The 25,000-nt window shown below is 45.7% G+C and overlaps 1 protein-coding gene across 1 annotated transcript in view; it reads right to left on the bottom strand.

The window, feature by feature from the left end:
* dpysl3 (dihydropyrimidinase like 3) overlaps positions 1 to 5,712 on the bottom strand; it is a 48,793-nt gene extending 43,081 nt beyond the window's left edge. The window contains exon 1 of the mRNA XM_063203672.1: positions 5,526 to 5,712. Coding sequence (XP_063059742.1) covers positions 5,526 to 5,564 — 39 coding nt within the window. The 5' untranslated portion in view covers positions 5,565 to 5,712. The remainder of the gene's footprint in view (positions 1 to 5,525) is intronic.
* Positions 5,713 to 25,000: the final 19,288 nt, after the last annotated feature.

The following is a 25,000-nucleotide window of genomic DNA, read 5'->3' on the forward strand; positions in this document are numbered from 1 at the left end:
TGGGGTTGGGGGGGGGGGGGGTTTCTCAACTGTTTGTGGTGCAGCCATGAGGCTGACTGATGATACACACCACAGCAATTAGCGCACCGGTGGTCCACACACACACACACACACACACACACACACACACACACACACACACACACACACACACACACACACACACACACACACACACACACACACACACACACACACACACACACACATGCACACAATTGTGTGCACTCTCTCTCTGTCTCTGTCTCTGTCTCTGTCTCTCTGTCTCTCTCTCTCTCTCTCTCTCTCTCTCTCTCTCTCTCTCTCTCTCTCTCTCTCTCTCTCTCCCTCTCTCTCTCTCCCAGACACACACTACAATGTTGATTCATCAGGCCCGCTCGCATCAGGTGATGATTATAAACAAATCAAAACTTGACAGCCATCATCATCATCATCTTCATCACTCTGAAAGACTCATCAGGTCGTTTCCACTATGCAACTGCGATGAAAAACAGACTGGGAGAAAAGGAGGGGTGAGAGAGAGAGAGAGAGAAAAAAAAGAAAAGACAAAAAAAAACACAACTTGGGAGTTGGCAGGAGTCAAGTGTTTCACATCGCAGGTGATGACAGAGCTGTGTAAGCCTCGGTCCCATTATAGGCTAACTGTCGTAGCCTACACCTGTTTGACAGACCAAGGGGAGGGAATCAATCAGCCAGCACTACGTATTTCCAAGTCACTGTGAGAACCTGTGCGGCTGGCGTGTACATGTAGCGGCCAGCACCGCTATGCTACAAGTATGTCGTTTGAGGTCAAGCTGACTTATCGAAGTCGAAACTGCCGTAACGTACCCTAGGCTAAACCACAGCACCGTTTTGTGCAGCTGAAAACATTCGTGTTTAAGTAGTTATTCACTCGTTTTTCCATGAAGGTGACAATTAGGCTGGAGGTGGTGATGGTGGTGATGGGGAGAGAGAGGGCGCACTGACAGTGCAGTGGAAAAACGATCACTATCAAGCCTTCAATCCAAGGTATGTACCGGGAATCCCAGAATATCTCTGTGTGTGTCTGTGTGTGTGCGTGTGTGCGTGTGTGTGTGTGCACATGTGCGTTTGTGCGCGTGCATGCGTGAGTGCCATTTGTGCGTTTGTGCGCGTGTGTCTGTGTTTGTGGCTATATTTGAATTATGTTGAGTGCAGGGCCTGTTTTCTTCATCGACACACCACAAAACAAAAGCTAACAGGAAGTAAGGATCAGGGTGAAAGTTTCCAAAACTAACCCCCCACCACCACCACTTCCCACCCTGACTCAAATTCCCACCAGGGGCGGATCTAGCCATTTTGGGGCCCCAGGCGAAATATAAACATGGGGCCATAAAAAGTCATACTTAAAACTCGTCACCAATTGGCATGGAAGGAGTGAGGATGCTATTTTAGTCTTTTGTCTCGTATATATCTGCGATTATTTCACATAAGTGACAAATTAACATTAGCCTAACTTTTTTGGTGTGTTAATTGTGACTGCAATGACAGTTGGGGCCCCCTATGGAGTGCAGATTTGGTCGAGGGCCTAGGCAATTGCCTAAATTTGCCTAATGTAAAGACCGCCTCTGATTCCCACCACACAGCTGCATCCAGACCAGCAATCCAGAGCTCCACTCTAGCGATCTCTGAGGCTCAAAGGCAAACCTGCTGACAGGGGGGGACAAAGGGGTATGCTGTCTCAGGTCCAGGGAGACAGGGGGCCCAGAATTGGGTCCCAATTACATTGTATGTATTGGATAGGGGGCCCTGTCAAATTACTTTGTCCTGGGCCCAGCAAAATCTGTCAGCGGCCCTGCTCAAAGGTATTGTCTCGTCTGTTGCGAACTAATGCGGCCTCCTGGAAGAGCATCCATCCATCCTGCCGTGGATATAACAACCGTCGGTCTGCTAACAGTGACTTGACGGAAATTTAAACCATCGGCGGCCGATATGGAAACTAAGAGGCGTACAAATTTAAACATCTGATGACAAGGCTTTCAGGCTTTTTCGGGTGGGAATACTGTTCCCACATGTTTCTACAAATGAGGTAGTGGTGAGGAGCGTGGGGGAGAAGGGGTTGGTGTTCTGTCAAGGAAAGAATAGAGGGTTCGGAGGGGGGGGGGGGGTTGGCAGTGAAGCTGAGGCACAGGCGAAAGATCCAAAAGGGGGGGCTTCTGGTGTGTGTGTGTGTGTGTGTGTGTGTGTGTGCAGTGGTGGCGTGGGTGGGAGCAGGGAGCAAGAACAAGCAAAAGGTCCAGCAGTGATGGCGTTAGTGGTGGTGGTGGTGGTGGTGTGGGCCCGTTCTTGAGCTTAATATGTGCTGTATGTTGGGGGGAAAGGGTGAGGTTGTGTGCTGGAACAGGCAGGATGGGGGTGGGGGATTGGGGGTTGGAAAGGGGGACAAGTGAAAGGTCCAGAAGTGCCCAGACAAGAGTGTATTAGTCAGCGAGCGAGGGTGAGCGAGCGTGGCGACGGCGTTCGCTTGGAATCCACTTGTGTGCTAGTGGAGCGCAGAGAGATGGATCGAGGGGGGAAAAGCGTTCCGCCTCCCCGCCAGCAGCGCAGCCTCAACCCCGTTGCCTAGTGACCCAAAATATTTACTAGTTCCTGCATGAGCGCATTGTAACGCATTCAAGCTTTTCATGCCGGGCGGTGAGAAAAAAAATGATCCAAAACAACTGAACAGGACCTATCGAATTCAATGGATGCCGTTTTTGGGAAGGAAAAAACACCATTCAAGAACAAATGTGTGTCCAGTATCGCAAGCCCTTTGTCCCCAGAGCTGATTGACAGATGTGATGAGGGAGGTTGCCATGACACTCTAGACCTCCTCCCTCCCTTCACCACAGAGAGAGAGAAAGAGAGAGAGAGAGAGAGAGAGAGAGAGAGAGAGAGAGAGAGAGAGAGAGAGGGGGGGGCAGACAGGCAGACAGACAGAGAGAGAGAGAGGGACAGACAGACAGAGAGAGAGAGAGACAGACAGACAGAGAGAGACAGACAGACAGACAGACAGACAGACAGACAGACAGACAGACAGACAGACAGAGAGGAAGAACCAGAGGATGGTGTAACATTAGACCAGCCCAAACTCCTAGACTGTAGCCATCATAGCATCAGCTCCTGGGTGGGTACGAAACCCAAAGCCTGGCTGGCACACAGCGGGAGTAGTAGCACCACACATCGGTAACGCGGGCTCTCATTGGTGGGTCCTGAGCTCCTGCCAAATGTACAAACCTCTCATTGGTGGATCCTGAGTTCTTCCCAAATAAGCCAACCTCTCATTGGTGGATGCAGAGCTCCAACCGAGTATGATGACAGCTCTTCTAAACCACCTTGTGGCCTACTTATTATTTTACCTCTGTGCTACTGCTGCTGTATTTCAGTTTCCATGGAGAAGGTAAGTTGGGTAAGTACCGCTGGACAGACCGCTAGGGCCTTTGGGTTCTCTCTCTCTCTCTCTCTCTCTCTGTGTGTGTGTGTGTGTGTGTGTGTGTGTGTGTGTGTGTGTGTGTGTGTGTGTGTGTGTGTGTGTGTGTGTGTGTGTGTGTGTGTGTGTGTGTGTGTGTGTGTGTGTGTGTGTGTGTGTCTACATAAATAGAGTCGCTTTTTGCTCGCTCGCTCTCTCTCTCTCTCTCTCTCTCTCTCTCTCTCTCTCTCTCTCTCTCTCTCTCTCTCTCTCTCTCTCTCTCTCTCTCTCTCTCTCTCTCTCTCCTGGGCAAGCCCTGCTGTCATTTTATGCTGGTGACTCCACCGTCCAGGTCCAGCTGCAGGATATTATTGATGACACGCTCAGCATTATACACTGCGCTACTGTGAAGCCATGGAAAAATCCAGCAGCAGCAGCCGCAGTAGCAGCAGAGCAACCACACCTAGAACACTAGTACATTACTTGATCATGCTCGGCCGCTTCCAAGGAGCGCTGGCAAGAAGCAGGTGCACCGGCTTTAGCAGAGTGGAAGTGCAGCTGCAGCGTGGGGACCAATACACTGGTGTCTTATTCTCTCTGTTGGCTGGAACTGCTAAACTAATGCAATCATCTATTCACACGGGATTTTTTTTCACAATTAGGCCTACCATTTCGATTATCTATAATCTATTATCTGTGAGGCAATGGTCAGCAAAATGGCGCTATGGCGAGTTTGTTTCATTTTTTGCACGGGTTGTTATCTTAACCGGTTGGGATATATACTATTTGGTTGAAAACATATAGAGGTGGCTGCTCATTACGTCGACCATCATAGATGATAAATGGTAAGGTGAGTGACCCAGTCGGCTGCGGTGCCTTTATGTCTGATGTATAGCCGGTAACGGCGAGCCCCCACCCTAATCAGCCACGCGCGCTGAACATTGAGCAGCACCGCGCACGAGTGTGGTGTGGTGTGCGCAACAGTGAGAGAGAGTGTGTGCGTGAGAGAAAGTGAGAGAGAGGGATAGAAGCGGGTGGGGAACAGACAGTGAAGAAGAAAAAAAATCCCCGCATTATTATACAAGCAGATCCATGCAAACTGCACACAAGACCTGGATTCTATCCAAATAATCCCTCACAAGGACCCCTCCGCTGCAGTTGCGTGGTCCACGAAGCCTCCCTCTGGCAAGCTCCGAGACATTTGTAAAGAGAGAGAGACAAAGGGCGTCTCTTCAGAATCCAGAGCGACACTCAGCCGCAACAATGGACCCTGCTAGCTATGCATGCACACCCGTCTGGCGCTCCCACTGCACATGTTAAGGTTACTATGCAGACCAAAACAAAAACTGTTTCAGACCGACTTAATTTTCTTGTCTGAAACAATAGTGCGTGTTGAGTAAGGATGCAGATCAAATCAGGGCGCTTTTTTGTGGCCCGTATATCTCCGGGGTCTAAATTAACAATGTCATACCGGCTATTTCACCCTGCAGCAATGCTGTACGTCGAAGCTGCATATTTCACTGAAAAATAAAATATCTAAAAAAGTATGGTATGAAATCATATGCGCGAATGGATGAATCACATCCACTTGCAGGAAATGCATAACGCCCTATTTTTGAATAGCACAACTATCTGTGGGTGAGGTCTGGATAACCAAATGATGTCTGAAAGAACGGAGAATGGCATTTACTGAACCAAAACTACACAGTACAGAAAAGTAGTCTCTTGCATGTTTAAACGTGGAGTTCTGACCCTGTGATAAGGAACACGTTGAGCCCACAGAGATGATGCGGGGGAGTGCCGCAGACCCCTATCAGACGTGCCGCAAGAACTCGCACCATCCTATAACGGGTTGACGTGATTTGCCTTTAAGAAAACGCCTTGTTCCAGCTCTCTGGCTGTCACCATGGAAGCTGTCCATGTCTCCTACATTTGCACATTTTCATACGGTTACAATCATTACGCAGCAATAAGAAGAAGAGAGCACATTCCATTCTGTCGCCTGCACTGGACCATTGCATACAACACATAACGGACACAAAGCACATCAGTGTACAGCTACACCCAAAACTAACTTAGACAGAGATTAAAAGAGAAACCAGACACTAAAATCACTTACTGTGATCTTCGGAATATTCTTTTTGCCTTGGTAAGACATGTGTGCGTCGTTGCTGTCCGGAGTGCCCAAATAAGACGTTTGTAATTGTTGTTCAAAATGCGTGGGATTTGCAGCTGGTGCCTGAATTGGAAATTGGGGGGAATGGTTGCCACCCTCTCAGAAATGTTTGGTGCCTCCTTGTAGTGAACAAGAGCCTTCAGTCAGTGGAAAGCGCTAGTCTGCCGGGGCTCCTCCCTCCGCTCAATAGTCTCTCTCTCGGTACATGTAGTTCCAAACATGTCCGTGGGAGGGCGCTGCGCTGACCTGGTGGCACTGCAGCACACATACAGTACAGAACATCTATCTGGCACTGCAACTGGGCCCTTGAGGACAATGGCCGCTCAGACACGAGTGATAAATGAAAAGATAGCAAGCTGCTATTCAATTAATCACTTTGGGGTTCATTTATCACATCGGGTTCATTTGAAACCACGTGTGTGGATGTCTCTGTGTGGACGTGAGGCAAACATTCACACATTTTCATCTCTAAACATTGTTACAGTAAAGTGGAACACATATCACACTTCATATTTGAAATGAAAGTATTTGCAATGGCAAAAAAAACATATGTATGTCTTTACACTCAATTTGTTAAGTGTAACATGAGTTTTCACAGACAGCGCTGGTCCAGACATGTTGCATCATCTCCCTCTCCCCTCCCAAACATCCACTTGTGCCTCATCCTGGTGGGTCAAGCTCACAGCAGCAGGCTGTACTGGGTGACTTCACTGTTATTAAAAATAGATTGCTCATGGTCTGTCTCAAGTGCCTGGGGCTGGGGCTGGGGCCCTGGCAATTTTATTGACTGGAGAAAGTATATGGACCAGGGAGGAGAAGAGAGGAGAGGAGAGGAGAGGAGAGGAGAGGAGAGGAGAGGAGAGGAGAGGAGAGGAGAGGAGAGGAGAGGAGAGGAGAGGAGAGGAAAGGAGAGGAGAGGAGAGGAGAGAGGAGAGAGGGTAGGGGAGGAGAGGAGAGAAGTGTATGGACTGATAGGGGGAAGGAGAGTGACAGAGGGAGGAGAGATGGGCTAGAAGGTCAGGGTGGGTTGGAGTGGGATGGGAGTTAGTGGGTGGATCGGGGGGCTTCAATGGGTGGAGGGCTTATATTGGGTGGAGTGAGATGGGATGAAAAGACTGGATAATCTGGTACACAGAACACACTGACTTTACAGTAATGTGCTTTATAAATCAAAATTGTTACTTAACCTACTTACTAGAGGGGGGGGCTGGCAGGGGCACAGGGGTGGGTGTTGTGTAGGGTAGGATGGGATGGGATGGGGTGAGTGAAAGGATTGGATGATCTGAAGGGAGAAGGGAGGGGGCACAAGGGGAAGAGAGGGTGGGGGGGGCAGAGGATGGGTGTAGGGTGGGGTTGGGTTATCTGGGGAATCTGCTGGACAGAAAGGAGGGGACTGGGACTGAGGGGTTGTGAGTGTATGTATGGATGGATGGATGGATGGATGGTGTGGGTGAAAGAAAGTACTGGGTGTTCTGGTGAGGGAAGGGGACTAGCAGGAGGAAGAGGAGAGTGGACAAGAGAGTGGGGTGGGATGTGGGTAAATGGATGGGGGGGGTAGATTGGGTGGAGGAGAGGAGGGTTCTGGCAGGGGGGAGGGAAAGGGGGGTGTAGGGTTGAATGACTAGGTTGATTGGATGGAGGGGTGAGCTAAAGGGTGGATGTGGGTTTGGGATGGATGGATGCATGGCAGGGTGGTCCTAGAGACGGACCGACCGGGCAATGGCCTGGGTGGCACCCCAAATGGCATCCCGAAAATTAGATTAATTAATTAAAATAGTTAGAAACATATTGAAAATCATTTAGAAACCGTTATTTCTACACTATTAACACATTGTTGTAATAATAACATTGCTATTAGTGTTTATGTCAAAGCTTTTTTATGTGCAATTTTTGAAAGGGGCGGGGTATCGGAAGGGGGCGTCGCCCGGGCACACAGCTCATTGTAGGACCACCACTGATGGAGGGTTAAGATGGGATGGAGTGGAGAGGGTGAACTAGGGGGGATCTACTTCACTGAAGAGGGCGGGGGTATGGGCTGGGGTGGATAGATTATATGCAGAAAAGGGATGGAGAGAGGAGATGGGGAGGGGGGGGGGGGGGTGGGGTGGGGGGATCTGCTACTACACAGTAACAGCTGGTGAGCCTCCAGAGCTAGCCGGCCAGCCAGGCCCATCCCATAGCCTGGCCATGTGTCTCCATTGTCTCTCCACAGACCCCCTACCCTACAGCCAGCCCACACTCCCTACTTCCCTCCCTCCAACCCCCTGCAGGACCTCATAATCACACCCTCTGATGAGGAGCCATTGGTGTGTGTGTGTGTGTGTGTGTGTGTGTGTGTGTGTGTGTGTGTGTGTGTGTGTGTGTGTGTGTGTGTGTGTGTGTGTGTGTGTGTGTGTGTGTGTGTGTGTGTGTGTGTGTGTGTGTGTGTGTGTGTGTGTGTGGGTGTGAGTGTGTATATGTGTGTGCCTGTGTTTGTCTGTCTGTCTGTCTGTCTGTGTGTGGCCTGCGCATGCAACAGCCTGGGCCTCAGCTGGTGATGGTGATATGCTTCAGTTACAGTGTATGGGCAGCTGTGGCTAATGGTTAGGGAGGTCATCTTAAAGGGACAGTTTGGTCAATTTCAACATGCAGTTGTATTGCTCACGCTACCCTTGACTTGTCAGTACCTGGTGATGCCACATTTTTCGGCTCAGCCCTTTCCGAGATATGAGCAATTCTAATGGGGGCAGCGTTTGTTTACATTTTTAAAAAATGAAACATACTGTAGGCCAACTCCAAATATTTTCCCAAAAGGTACTGCTGTTTGCTAGTTGCCTGCTGATGTTTTATAACCTTTTGGATGTTTTTGGGAATAAATAAAAATGTTTTTTTTGAAATGTAAACAAAGAGCTGCCCCCATTACAATGACCAGGATCTCGGAAACGGTTGAAGAAGAAGAAAAAAAAATCTCAGGCACTGACAAGTCCAGGGTAGTGTGAGCATTACAACTGCATGTTGAAATTGACCAAACTGTCCCTTTAAGATCAGAGGGTTGAGGGTTGCGGGTTCGAATCCCGCCCCTTTCTCTCCCTACACCTCTGTTATTGTAATGGCTAAAGTGACCTTGACCAAGGCACCTAACCCCACATTGCTCGAGGGACTGTGACCAACACCCTGTGAAGAACTATACGTCGCTTTGAACAACAGCGTCAGCTAAGAGTAATGTAATATGCTGTGTATATCTCACTGGACAGCGTTGCCTCCCTCCCATAAGACTCAGCCCAGCTCTGAGCTACAGCACATGGCCCAGCGCCAGCCTCAGCTCTAATGGAGCCTTACTGTACAGACGAGTGTGGACATAACGACTCAGGACATTATGATGTACACAAGCTCTTAAGAGTTCTGGACCTCAATCTATTATATATTAGACAGCTGGAGGAGGAGCGGATTGGGTTTTTTTTTTTTTTTGGACGGATATGCTCAGAAAGACTAACTGCACATACAGCACAATACACTTTTCAACTCTTCACAGCTGGATAGAAGAGCACCTTTCACTAGCTCATACTCACAGAAATCCCAATCTGCCAAACGAGCAGATTCTGACCCATTTTGGACTGGATATACAAGAGAGAGAGAGAGAGAGAAAGAGAGAGAGAAAGAGAGAGAGGGGGGGCTGCTTTTCTTAATAATAACACCCATGTCGTCCTGGCAGGAAATGTGCAAGTCATTGCCATTCATCACGGCTCGCTATTTGTCTTAATTAGTGGCTGGGACGGGCTGGATGCTAACTGTACGGTAATGGCTGTTGAGAGACAACTCTCAGCAGCCTGTACAACACTAACAGAGCTGCACAGCTGGGAATCAAAGAGAGAAAATATATGCACACCCAACAAGTGACACTGACTTTTTTTGTAGTGTCTTAGTGCGGGAACGTGTCGCTGTTCACAGAAGAACCTTTACTATATCATGACAGTATTATTACAATATTATGGACATTTTTTACAAACCAATTATCATGCAATTTGTCTTAATTAGTGAACTTTACGGTAATGGCTGTTGAGAGACAACTCACAGCAGTTACTGCAACACTGACAGAGCTGCGCAGATGGGAATCAAAGAGAGAACAGTATCCACACACAACAAGTGACACTGACTTTTTTTGTAGTCTCTTAGTACGGGAATGTGTCACTGTTCACTGAAGAATCTTTATTACATCTTGTCATGCAATGGTTGTTGAGAGAGAACTCATAGCAACTCTCACAACACAAACTGAGCTGCACAGCTGTGAATGGGACAGGACAGATTAACTGCACACACACGCACACACACACACACACACACACACACACACACACACACACACACACACACACACACACACACACACACACACACACACACACACAAACACAAAGGGACAATGATTCTTTGTAGCCTGTTAGAAGGCCTACAGTACCTGTACCCACTAGTCCACCAGTGGAACATGTCGCTGTTCTATGGAAATCCTTCCCTATATATCATTATGGCAATGGCACAAAATTTACAATGTTATAAATGTCACTGTTCACCGCAAGAACTTCACTACAGGATATAGAAACTCCATACAAACAAATTTCAACTTAGTTGTTTAATTCTTGCTATACCAAATCAAAAATAGGGGCTGTGTCTCGTCGACATGTTAAATTTCCCTTTAAATGTGTAACAACACCCAGGAAAAGCAGGTGTCCTATGAATGGTGTGAACAACAGCCTTGGGTTACAGGGGACACAGAGAGGGCATATGACAGCTGATAATTTAGTGTGTTTGGGAACGGCTTTGCTGAGTCAACCAGCTGATGCACACAGAACTGCGGCAGTGCAGATGCCTCGATCTCCACAGGGGGGCTACTAACACTGTCATACTGTACACACAGTCACACACACACACACACACTCACACACACACACGCACGCACACACACACACACACACACACACACACACACACACACACACACACACACACACACACACACACACACACACACACACACACACACACACACACACATACGTAGACACACACACATAAACACGCACCTACACAGGTAAACACACACACACACGTTAACACATGTAAACACACACACGTTTCTCACATTTCCACATGGGGGCTACCGCCACTGTCACACACGCACACACACACGAGCAGGCGCGCAAGCACACACGCACAAACACACACAACCCACACAGTAAAAAATTGGGTGCCAATATTTAAGAGAAAACATATATAAATAAATAATAGAGTAATCCAAATAGAGTATTTACAACAAAGTGGAGAGTGAAGTTTCTCCAAAAGTCAGTGTAAAATTCTGCATTTAGTGTAGCTCTAAAGCGAGATTATTAGACCTAACCTGCCCGCTCAGATCCATGTGTCACCATTTTTGCAGAGTAGAATTGACTTTGAAAATGTTATACAGACCAAAGAGTAAAATGAACACTATTTTTGAGTGGGACAAAATGTTACCTGAAATAGAGTTAATCTCAACTTTTTAAAGAGTATGCAATTTTTTGCAGTAGTTCACTTCCAGTATTTATGATGACCCTTCACAAATGTTGGGATGAATGAGAAAATTACACTTTGCATATGTAAAAAGGGGGGTCTTCTCCATCTCCGCCATTTCGCAGTTTCCAGTAATAGACTTCTTCAGTGGCAATAGCATACTGTGGTCAGGCCAGTAAATATTACTTTATTACTTAACTTACTTAGCACAGTTGCAATGCCTACTCTGGCCACAATCCTACACTACTCTACATGTAAGAGTTACATTAACGTTGGTATTTTTACTGTGCATGCGCAAACAAGCACACACATGGTCTCACACACACACACACACACACACACACACACACACACACACACACACACACACACACACACACACACACACACACACACACACACACACACACACACACACACACACACACACACACACACACACACACACACACACACACACACACACATCACTGTATCCAGTCCCATACACATCACCCTTTGGGATGATGTAACTGTAAAAATCGCATTAGGCATAATGACATGATGTCAGTGTTCCCCATGAGCACATCCACACAGGAATAGCAGACAAGGGAAGTCTGGATCATCACAGCTGGCCCAGACCAAGAGCCACTACCCACAGAAACTAGCCTGATTATCATCGACGTTCAAATCTCTTCAAGACTTGGTCTGACCAAGAGCATAACAATTAACGTTTCCCAAACGGCATGGTTGACCTGCCTCCCTTCATTTGCTTATGGTTGTTTGCTTATCGACAAAGTGGGAGGAGTTCCCGTGTTTGTGGGAACTCAGAAAGTACTTGCATTGCTGTTGACCTGACTAGTTGCACAGCCTGGCTAACAGAAACATTATACACAATACATTACAGTATACTGTCTATGGCAGCACTAGGACCTACAGCTTTGACCAGGTCAGCCAGAATCATCTGAAAGGGCTACCTTCTCAATGCATTCATGTATTGGGGCCCTAGGACAGCTGACCTGTTTGTACCCCATCAGTGGGCCCAGCACTACCACCACAACTCTGGGGTGCATTTCTCGAAAGTGTAGTTGTTAGCCTGTTAGCAACTTGGGTAGTTGCCAATGGGAATTTGCATTGAAAACAACAAAGTAGCTAATGAAGTTAGCAACTATGGCTTCGAGAAATGCACCCCTGTTCTCTCCAGCTATCCATTCAGGTTACATGCCCTGAGACGGTAGAAATACATGTTGGCCAACACATGCCAACAGGTGTAGCTCTTGTAAAGACAGGCTACTTCTGAAAAGACCACAACATTGTTTTTGGCTTTATTCACCTAATCACAGAGCAAACATGTGGTTCCATTTCTCCCCACACACAACTTTACAAGGTCAGTTAGTAGAGATTGTATTACCTAATGGCTTTTTCAGAAAAAGGATTTTGAAACTGTCAAGGAGCTTTCACAAAATAGCAAGTACAATGAAATTGACTGTTTTGGTTCAGCAGCAAACAGACTGTACATTGTATCCCTAGAAAAGCTGCATTATTTAATATATGTTTCAACTTCATTACATTCACAGTGGGTTTCTGTTTTGTTGAGAAGGAATTAGCACTTTTTCCACAATCCTGCAATGTAACATCTTCATCAAGTGTTTCTCTGCTCCAGCTAAAATCTAAACAGACTGTATCCTGCATTGCACATGTGAGCATTTAGAAGGTTTAATTAGATTAATTATATCATTGTGAATGAGGTCACATAAATATGACCTGGTGATTGGGCTGCAACTGTGTATAGCACAAAACAATGCAATGCAATCACAACATGTTTGGTTATTCTCAAAAACATTTTTTTTTCAAATATGGCATATTATTATAAGCTGTTTTAAGCATCATAAGTAAAGTTCAATAGAATATCTGTTGACGTGTTAATGTGTTGCTACAGCTGCTTTAGTGTTGTTATTGGAAAGTAAAAGAACGAGAAAGTTTGTTGTAGCCTTCCCCTGTGCGTAACGGAGAGGAGGTAAGCTACAACGCAGCTGACGTTAATTAACCAGCTCTGCAGTTCAAAAATATACCCCTGAAACAAAATTGGTCAGTATTCGCTTGTCTTATTCTCTCAGACAAATGGGTCAGTGAAAACTAACACTTTAATATAGAATATTTCTATGATACTGTTTAACCCATTTCTTTGCGTAATTTCCATCCCTGTTAGCGCATGATTCTGGACTTGGCTTACCTTCTCAGAGTCAAGATTCTGCAGAACCTCCTTTCCTCTTGTCATTTTGATCTGAACTCCCATTTCCTTCCCATCCAGTTCGGCTTCGTTGGCTTTGCCAGCATTCTGACTTCTTCCAGCGTTTGTGGGTTTTGCCTCTGGCGACGTCTGTGTTGGTGTTTTGGGGGTTCGCGGTGTTCTGGAACCCCTCTGCCCAACACTCAGCGAGTCAAAATCAATGGTTTTACTTTCGTAGGCGCCCTCCACATTGCAGAAGAAGCCACCTTGCAGCTGACGGGGCACCTGGTCTGCGGTCCCGGGACGCGCGAGGTAAACCGGCAAGTCATCCTCCCTGTCCCAGTTCCATTTGCGTTCAGCCATGATCCAACCGCAGCGCGAGAGACAGATAGAGAAAAGGAGGGCGAGTGTGAAGTCTTTCCGCTCCGGGGCAGATCAGGGCGCACGCGGGGAGAAATAAATTTTAAGGTGGCACTGCTGTCTTCGGTCCCATGACAACAGTCATGCCCCTCTGACAACAACTCGCCTGATCAAAAAAGAGTTTCCCTTTCAAGGCCTGCCAGAGGGACGGAGCAGAGTGAGGGACATTCCCGTGCGGTGCGCAGTGCGCTGTGTCCAGGCATGACCTACACAGCTGATCTAAAGCCACAAGCACAGGTAGATGACAACATATATAGCCAGGGTGAATAGTGGTAGGCCTATATGGAATTATTGTATGGATATTATGTGCATCTCATTTCATTGTTCTCATAGTTCTGAGTAGAAATGAATAAATGAATGAATGAATGAATGAATGAATGAATGAATGAATGAATGAATGAATGAATGGATGGATGGATGGATGGATGGATATGTCAAGCTATCATTCAGTCAAGCAACAAGTGAACAGGCCCCACTTGTGTACACTTATTGGCACTTGAAAAAACGTTTTATCGCTCCATTAAATACTGTACAAAAGTGAAGAGGGGAGAGTTCCTTGCCCTCCTCACCTTAGATGACCCTAACTATGCTCTCTGCACGCTGCACTGAATACTGCTAGACAGCCCCGTCTCCCCCATGCCTCTCTGTTTCCTTTGAATGGAAAATCTGCAACTGTACCTTCACTCAGGGTATAATTAATCCACAAGGAGAGATTGTGGGGGGCTATTCAAATTGATCAAATATAACATTTATCAGATGTGTTGTCGAATAAAGTCCTGTTCTTGCAAAGCAAGTATGTCGTTGAAAATGATCATGAATTATATGCTGAATTAGCCTATACTCCATGCCAGCCTTTGCACTAACTGGTACGTAGTTGAGTTTTCAGCACTAAAGAGCTAAAGCTGGCAGTTGTCAAGTTTTTAATAAAAGCATACTAAGCAGGCCCTGCTTGCCAAATTCAGATCCAGAGGCCTTGCCTTGCAAATGCATTGCCATCACAATGAAGAAATGTATTACATGGGCATTTGAATGAGCAAATGGGTGATAAAGTGATAAGCATTGGTGATGCTTGTATCACGATAAGTGAACCATGTTTAAGTCACACATTTTTCGTCACAGTTGTTTTTTATTCTAGTCCAAAATTAGCTGAGCTGGCTAAAGCGTAGCCTATGAAGATATTTCACAAGCACAGTCTTCTGAAGGCATCAGGCCCGTCACTAGGTTTGAGAGACAGGGGGGGCTTAGCCCCAGAGGAAGAAAATGCGCGCGCACAGCGCGCGGCGAAATTTTTTCAGCTCACCTGCTAAGGTTTTGTCTATGAATTCATTATTTTAAGAGCAAAGATATCCCGCACACTGTCCATTCCACCAACAAACTTCAATACATTGTTTCGGTCATCCGACCTTCTTCATGTTGTATTTAAGTTTGTTGGTGGAATGGACAGTATGCAGGATTTCTTTACACTTGAATGACAACCCCACTGGGATAATATCCTACGCACCTGCCCACCTACAGAGGTGTGCAAAAGTGTCTTCTTGAACAATTATTTTAAGAGCACCATACCGATTTTTAAACACTAGTTACAGTGATTTTTTAAAAATTCACATTTTAATTAACATTCGGTAACACTTTATTTTAGGGATACATCTATAAGCACTAATACATACAATGTTAATGTATAAGTAACTTGTAAGGCATGTACTAAGCAAACGCTAAGGCCTACTAGGTCCTTACTAAGGTTACATTGGTAATAAATCCCTTATTGTGCATGAACAAGACATTTGCGAATACATGCCTAACAAATGTTTGATTTTGCTTTGTACATGCCTTATAAGTTACTTATACAGGGACTTTGCATGTATTAGAGCTAATAGATGTATCCCTAAAATAAAGTGTTACCGAACGTTCCTTATATGTAAGCTAAACAAAACATTTAAAAATGTTTCAACTGATGAATATTATGTACGGAAGTTGAAATGATTAGATAAAAATACAGAGAGCATAATTTACACAAGGACTAGGAACTTTAAGGAGTTACTAACTGCGCATCTCCAGGAGAAGCAGTGGTCAGGAAGCGATTCATTCAAACAGGTTCCTTACTTGGAAAACTATGCATCCCCAGCAGATATTTGGTCATTTTTACACCATTAGTAGCTATTTTAATCAGTTCATGTGTGTTTTCAAACTGCTAAGACAAATATTAAAGCTCAACTATAATTTCAAGACAATGTCAAATTGATTTATTACAAGGGAATTGTGAGTAAAAATTGGTACTTTGGGTCTGAACATTTCATCCGTGTAAGTAATTACACTTTTCCTGAGGTGTTTTTAGTCACAAAGCACAATCCTCTACCTGTTTCCCCCCCGCATAACACATTGCTGTGCACCCTGCTTTTATTGCTGTGCAGTAGGATATAAGTGGCATTAAACAATAAATAAGCAACCATGAACTTGTATTCAGATTAACTTGCCTTCTTGATGGTTCGTATTCAGTGCTTTACTGCATTTGTTTTTGGAAAAATGTAAAAAAAAAAAAAATTATTATTTTTTTTTTTTTTTCAAAATCGTTTCAGGGGGGGCTAATAGTAATGTAGGGGGGGCTAAAGCCCCCCTAAAATAGGCCTAACGACGGCCCTGGAAGGCATCCTCAAACACTCTTCTGAAGCCGTCCTCAAACACTCTTCTGAAGCCATCCTCAATAAAGAGAGAAAAAAACACAGTATTTAAAATGAGGTTGTTGTCACTGTGTCTCAAAATGAAGCTCTTTTAGAAATGTGCATGCACACATCTGCATAGGGACAGGAGAGGGGAAGTGCTATTTTTATGTAGTCCATTACTGAATCTCAAAATGGAGAAGTTTACACAATTTGCACAGGCATACTGTAGGTGTGTGCAGTGGAGAATTTAAAACTGTCTTGCTGATGCCATAGAAAAGGGGTACAGGTCTTTTCGTCGAATGGATTCTTGAGAGGGGACCATTCGAACAAAACGTTGGACCATTCGTATAAGGCAGGGGATCTTTAGTCGAGGACGGTCCGTCTACCGCAAAAGCCAACGAAAGGTCCTTAAAATTGAACTAAAGATCCTTAGGTTTCAACTAAACGTCCCTTCAGCCTGCCTATATTAGAAATGTAAATCAGCTTTTTTCTAGAAAAGCCACAGATGTCATGTGACCAGCCTTGGTCCTTGCAGTCCTCTTGTTCTCTTCTCTCCACTCTCTCTCTTCTCCTCCTCTTCCCCCTGTTCTGAAGCTATCATCACTGAAATGTTTTGAAAACAAGGATCTTACTTGTTTATTTACCCAATTTACTTACTGACTCAAAAATGAAGTTTGTCTATCTGCAATTTGTCTATCTGCAATGGAGCGCTCAAAACTTTCCTGCCATTGCTGTACGAGGAAGAAAAGCCACAGGTGTCAGAGGTGACCTGTCTCCCCTCTCTCCTCTCTCTCTCTCTCTCTCTCTCTCTCTCTCTCTCTCTCTCTCTCTCTCTCTCTCTCTCTCTCTCTCTCTCCTCTATTTCTCCTCCATCCTCTCTGTCTCCCCTCTCTCCTCTCTCTCTCACCCTCCTCTATTTCTCCTCCCTCCTCTCCTCCTGAGTCCCTTGTTCTGCTCGGCATGATGACTCAGCAGCGACAGGGTTGCTCAGCGGAAGTAGACAGGCAAGGGTGTGGGTGCTGGTAGGCCACTGTCAGCAGGACATGATGGGTGCTGGCATACCCCACTCTGACAGAGTGCTGAGAGCATAGGGACCCATGGCACGCCAGCACCCCTGCTTTCAGTCAGCCAGCCAAGCATGCATGCACACACGCACACACACACACACACACACACGCACACACGCACACACGCACACACGCACACACGCACACACGCACACACACACACACACACACACACACACACACACACACACACACACACGTATGCACGCACACACACACACACACACACACACACACACTCACACAAGCGCATGTGCGAACACACACACACACACACACACACACACACACACACACACACACACACACACACACACACACACACACACACACACACACACACACACACACACACACACACACACATCACTGCATCCAGAGCCTTTCACATCACCATCAACTGTTGCCTCCCAGACTTCTGCACCACACCAACCCCATCATAGAGCACAGACTGAGGAGTGTCATTCTGTCCTCTGCCTAAAAGCACCAGACATCACTTCAGCCACAGTTTGCCTGCACTAGTGTCCAGTGCTGACAAATCTCCTTCAGCAGTACTTGCATTATGTATGACATACAGGAGGAATATGGAGGGAGGGGCTCAAAATTAAGACAGGGACTATCTGCAATGCAGCCATAGCATGAACACACACATGAAAGGCTCTCTCTGGATGATGACCTGGAATAAGGAAATATCTCTCAAACATTTTGCCCAAAATACTTAAATCTCTCTCTCTCTCTCTCTCTCTCTCTCTCTCTCTCTCTCTCTCTCTCTCTCTCTCTCTCTCTCTCTCTCTCTCTCTCTCTCTCTCTCTCTCTCTCTCTCTCTCTCTCGTCACGTTTGTTTGTTTGCAAATGAAGAACAAACATATGTGTCTGACAAATTCAAAGCAGCCACACTGCTGCAGGCTACGTCTCTTTTGCTCTGAAGTGCTTATTTGACAGACTAATTCACTCCCAATTCCTCCTTGGGTGCCTGAGATTCCTTTTTTGCTATTTTTGCAACTCAGAAAAGGCAGCGGTTTCTGGGCCCTTGCCAAGAAAGCATTAAGGATATTGAGGTGTGAGAGAGGGAACAGTGGCTCTGTCACAGAACCGTGATTTTAAAAAAGCCTTTGCTGGCCGAGAGGAGAGGAGGTGTTTTCTTTTTTTAATTCTTCATCTCCTCTTTTTTTCTCCCACCTTCCTCCCAAGTCTTGATGCTGTTTTGAAACTGCTTTTTCGATTTCCTCTGTTTTAGGCTAATACTGCAATAGTAGCTTAAATGGGAGATAAAGCATACTTTTGTGAAGAAGCCATACTATCTGTGTAAATATTGTAAATAGTAGCAGTAGTATTTTATATCTTGAATTTGAATCACAGTCACAACTTTTACATAACTAACCTCTAATGTCAGACGTTTTTTTAACTCAAAGGCCTGAGTCACTCAGTTTTCAAAAACAAAAGCTATATATCTTATTAGATCCAGAGCTATTGCAAATCATAATACTGAATGGAGAAGGTAATATAATAATGTACAGAAAACATGTGTGGACACTTATCTTGAACTCACAAGGGTGAAACTATGCATGGTTTGTACACCATGGCTCACTTTAGACTCATAGGCGTCCACCACAGACAACACACACACATAGACACACACAGACACTCACAGACACACACACACACGCACGCACGCACGCACCCACGCACGCACGCACACACACACACACACACACACTACATTACATTGCATTTGGCAGACACTTACACCAAAACGACTTTCAAAAGAGGACATAATCAAGAAAATACAAAGTGCACAGGAAATATACAGTGCAATTGCAAAGAGAGTAAATAAAGAGTAAATAACTAGTACACACACAACACACACACACACACACACACACACACACACACACACACACACACACACACACACACACACACACACACACACACACACACACACACACACACACACACACACACACACACACACACACACACACACAAACTAAACTAAACATCATGTCAAGAGTCTGCCCTGGGGCATACATACACACACACACACACACACACACACACACACACACACACACACACACACACAGGGAAGCCAACAGGGGGGGGCAAAGGGGTCAGTTGTCCCAGGCCCAGGGAGACAGAGGGTCCAGAATTGGGTCCTCATTACATTACATGTACTGGGTAGGGGGCCCTTTCAGATGACTTTGTCCCAGGCCTGGCAAAAGCTGTCTGCTGCCCTGCACACACACACACACACACTTGGGAGCCTCTGTTGAATTCAATATGGACCTGCCCTGTCCGGCACAGGAAACCACTCTATACTTAATGAGGCCCTAGCCAGCCACCAGATACATCAAAGCATTTGAGGCTACAGTATTGTCAGGAATGGACAGATTAAAAATTCATGCTAGCCATTGATAAGACAGACTGGTGTGTCTTGTGACTGTAGCTCACACAGACACAATATACAGTAGCCTATCCTCTTCCAGTGAAAACATGATCTTTGAAAGTGTGGTAACTGTAACGTAGTGGGACTGGGGTTTAGTGTGTAGCCAGCTAGTTTACAAGCCAGTGAACACGATTGCATCGTGTGTAGGCCTAACCAGGGTGACTCGTAATAAGTGTGAGTGTATAGTAAAACTATTTAGAGAAATTAGAACAAAGAATAGAATAGAATAGAACAGAACAGGCCCTGCCGTGGCCATCTGGTAGGGCACTCGATTCCTTTGCAGATTCCTGTCCTGTCAATAACAACGTCTAAAAGACCCAAAAGAACAAAAAAGAACAGAATGGAATAGAACAGAGTAGAATAGAATAAAATAGAAACAAATTATTATGGAACTACAATAGGATATGATAGAAAAAAATCATGATCAGAAATTGAGTTGTTGTTGATATACGTTTTTGTGCTCCATGAGGCCCATGCATTACTGCTACTATTACTATTACTGTTTGTGTGCATGTGCGTGCATGAATGCTTGTACAGACATACACCTGTATGGATTTGTGGGTGTGTGTGAAGCAGTAGAGGTGGGATCTGGATGAGAGAGAGAATAGGAGGCACTAGCAGGTCGTTAGCAGCAGATGCCTCTTGAGAGGCACCAGCTACAGTACAGCTGCTTCCGTCTGGATCCAACGGTGCACAGACTGCATGATCTCCAAATTAGATTACATGCAGAAATTAAATGAAGGCCCTAAATGATGTCCAGTCACATTCACTATTGTTTTACAGCACGAGCAGATTGAAAGGGTGCTGACTGGATTTTCCCATTACTGATGTAATACTGTGTTGCTGTCATGCAGAAGGTCGACATTGCAAGTTAGGTGGTTTTAAATCTGTGTTGAACAGCATGTGATGAAAGACAATGGGTTTCTTTCATGAACATTGTAGCAGAGAGTAAAGTTGCCCACCCGGGGCTTAAACCCAGACATTTTGGGGACACTCAGAACACACCTATGACCCTGCCGTGGTCTGGGTTGCTACGCTGGCGACCTGGGTTCGATTCAATTTGCCGGTCCTTTCCTCCCCACTCATTTCCTGTCTCTCCTCCACTGTCCTGTCAAAAATAAAGTGAAAAAGCCCTAAAAATATTTTCAAAAGAACACACCCACAACTCCAGTGATAGGTACTCCATCACAAGCATGTTCTTTTAACACCAAACAACTTAACCCAGTTCTTTCCTTCATTCTCCACTCACTGCCAGTGTAATTTCCTGTGTTGAAGTAGCCTAATTCCTTTCCTTAACTGTACATCACTTTGGACAAAAGCATCTGTTAAGTGTAATCTTATCTAGATCAAAAGGAAAACAATGGGGATGTGGTCACTGATTTTAGCCATGTTGTTTCCTGAAGTCTGGAGGACGGCCAGCACAAAGGGGGAGTGTGGAGAGCCATACGCACAACGGATCTTTCAAGACGGCTCACTGCATGAAGACAGAGACTGACCTTCTTTGCCCTAACTCGCAGAGAGAGAGAGAGAGAGAGAGAGAGAGAGAGAGAGAGAGAGAGAGAGAGAGAGAGAGAGAGAGAGAGAGAGAGAGAGAGAGAGAGAGACTGTGTGTGCTATGAGCCTGGAGATGGAAATCTAGCCATTGGCAAATAACAGAATTTCTGTCAGAGCGATGCCTGGCTCTGAATGAAGCTATTCTTTATGTGTTTTTTTTTTTTTTTAACAGGGCAGAGACAAATAGTCGTAGAGTTGTGTTTGGAGTCCTCCAGGGAGGTTCTTGTAAGGGTTTGGACCACGTTTGGCCCTACAGGACATACACTGCAGATTGCAGAAGAGGTGGGCTGTTTTGTACATTAACCAGCACAATCTGGAGCTGAACGAATTTACTGGATGTTGAAGCTGGTCCACATCTCTTCAGTCGGTCACAGTGGCATTCTCCTAAGAGTAGTAACAGAGAATTGACTGTTCTCAGGGTTCCAGTAAGGTTGCTATAGAGTCATTTGTGTTGGTCCATATACGTGGGTTTCCCGTTTGTAAATAATCCCTGGCTGTGCGCCAATGGCTGTGCACTCTTCCACCTCTGATTGTTGGAAACGGCTCTCTCTCAAATAATTTGCTCACGTGGTTGGCTGCTTAGCATCTTGCCCCTCCTCACGACGCGAATGTTTGTATATAGGAAACCTAGTATGTATTGATAGTAGCCTACATTTCATTTGTGCTTGCAGTTCGCTTTCAATCGTCACATTACCGGAAGCTTTTGTCAGACATCATTCTGATTCATACTTTTATGTTCCTGGAGATTGTAGTGAAACGTCAGCCCATTTACTGTGACTTCCTTATGTCTGCCCACTTATAGTAGCTTTCTGAATCAGTATCAGGGGGCCTCCAGTCGCAGACACGGTGTCTCTTGCAGGATGCCCAAACTAGCGTGCTGCATTTACTGCGCCCTGTGAGATGGGCTGTGCTGGCAGGGCTGGGCCGGGGGAGAAATAGGGTCCGGGCACTTTTGGCCTAAAAAGGCCCCTCATAATTAGCGGCGCAGAACTGACTCACTGGTGGGCCCGGCACCCTCGTGGGCCACTATTTTCAGAAATGTTAAAACATTTTATTTCTCTTTTTTAGCATTTATGAAAATTGGGTGCGGGGCCGGGGCCCACCGGGAAATGCCCGCTATGCCAGATAGCCAGTCCAGCCCTGTGTGCAGGTAAGATGAGCAGACTATGCTGTAGTGCCACAGGAAACCCAGTGTGGCTCAGGCTGGTAAATATTGCAGGAGAGGACACAGCTCTTTGTGAAAGGCTAGAACCTGAACCTGAGCTGTGCTTTGCTTTCAGGCTCAGCAGCACACTTTCTCTAATATCACAGCACCGCAGACACACAGTCTGTCTGTCTGTCTCTTTCATTTATACCTCACACAGTCTGTCTGTCTGTCTGTCTCTTTTGCTGTCAGTCTCTGTCTGTCTGTCTGTCTGTCTGTCTGTCTGTCTGTCTGTCTGTCTGTCTGTCTGAGAGATAGAGAGAGAGAGAGAGAGAGAGAGAGAGAGAGAGAGAGAGAGAGAGAGAGAGAGGAAGAGAGAGAGAGAGAGAGAGAGAGAGAGAGAGAGAGAGAGAGAGAGAGAGAGAGAGAGAGAGAGATATTTTAGTATTTTGGGCAAAACGTTTGAGTAAGACACAAATAAGACAGGTCCTGTCTGTCAGAGTTACAGGACCTGTGTGCAGTGCTACCTGGCTGACTCTGCTCTGAAGGTCATGTCAAGCCCAGATGCATTTACAAGACAGGTGAGGCTGAGCTTTACAGGGAGATGTTGAGAGGTCATAGAGTCCTTTTTCGACTAGCCCTGGTAGAACGGGGCTGCGCGCTGCTGGGGCGTGGTTTCGTTTTCTTTTTGCATTTACTCCACCCATACACACCCATCATCAGCTCAAACAGGGCTCAAACAGGGGCGATTATAGAATCCCAAAGACGTGGTTCGAGGCGTGCGGAGCTGAGTTCCACTAGGCTAAATGTTGCCTGTGTTAGGATTTACCGGCATGTGAAAACACCTATCCCCACCCACGCACTTTAAAAATCAACTTTTCTGTCGGCAGTTTTTACAGTAGACAGAGAAAATTTGCTCAAGCAATTATCATGTTCTTTAAAGTAGCCTAAGTCCAGTCCTTGGCCAAGGAGTTATATTATTAGCCTATTAGGCTATTATTTTAAAATCACGCTATTTCCAAAGCTCCATGCCTCCTCCTTGTGAGAAGTCGTTTTTTTTACCACCATGCAAAATAGGGCACACTAAAGTAGCCCTTTTCATTGCACATATCTTCATATAGCCTACGAACCTGCAGAGGGATGGCGAATTTGCTGTTATCAAATTAAATGTAAAAATGAAAATTTCGAATGAAAAAGACAACTGTGGTTTATTCGAGGGAACAAAGATTTCCTCTCTATCCGGCTGGAGAACAACGCCATTGTTTACTTGAAGTGGCGACCGCTTAAAGTTAAATAACTTTGGATTTAAAGAACATAAACACGTGCCGTAAAAACCTGTAAAAAGCTAAGAATCTCAGCTTTCGAACAAGCCCTAACACATGTCTGTAGGTCTAGGTTAAGGAGATCGCTGTCTGTTCGAAAACAAAATGACGAGGTAAACGCTGGTTGGAAAGCGCTATATTTTCACTTGAAACAGCGGCCGCTTAAAGTTATATAACTTTGGATTGAAAGAACATAAACACGTGCCGTAAAAACCTGTAAAAAGCTAAGAATCTCAGCTTTCGAACAAGCCCTAACACATGTCTGTAGGTCTAGGTTAAGGAGATCGCTGTCTGTTCGAAAACAAAATGACGAGGTAAACGCTGGTTGGAAAGCGCTATATTTTCACTTGAAACAGCGGCCGCTTAAAGTTATAGCCTAACTTTGGATTGAAAGAACATAAAAACATTCCGTAAAAACCTGTGAAAAGCTAAGATTCGCAGCTTTCGAACAAGCCCAAACACATGTCTATGGGTCTAAGAGAAGGAGATCGCTGGTTATATTTAGTCCTATATAGGTCCTATTGTTTGGATTAGGGCTTAGATTCACAATGGCGTGAAAACACGGTGTTGTCGCGGCTAGTTGCAGCAGCTGATCATACGGCCCAGTTCTAGTCTGCGTTGTATGGAAATGCGTGCGAGACAGCACCATCGACCCCCCGTCAAGTTTCATGAATATTTATAAAGCCCGCACCGGAACGCGGAACCCAATGGAAAAGAGACTAAAGAGTCCAGTGCAGACCTGTCAGAGCTCCCTCTGCTGGCAGACAACTGTACTTAATGATGAAGAGATGAAGTGAAAGTGAAAGCCATTGCCATTGTGACACAGCACTCCACAGAACTGCACACAGCAAAATTGCATTTATACCTCACTTGTGCAAGGGGGGGCAGCTCCCAATGGCGCCCCAAGGGTGCAATGCGGCGGGACGGTACCATGGGTACCTCAGTCATGAAGGAGGATGGGGGAGAGCACTGGTTAAATACTTTCCTCAGTGGAAAGAGTAGAAGTACGCACATTGTAGCTCCACTTTGATCATTTTTTCAGGTCATACGACCGTAATAAATGTTCACACACTGGA

Source organism: Engraulis encrasicolus, chromosome 7 (assembly GCF_034702125.1).
Source record: "Engraulis encrasicolus isolate BLACKSEA-1 chromosome 7, IST_EnEncr_1.0, whole genome shotgun sequence".
NCBI classification, from domain to species: Eukaryota; Metazoa; Chordata; class Actinopteri; order Clupeiformes; family Engraulidae; genus Engraulis; species Engraulis encrasicolus.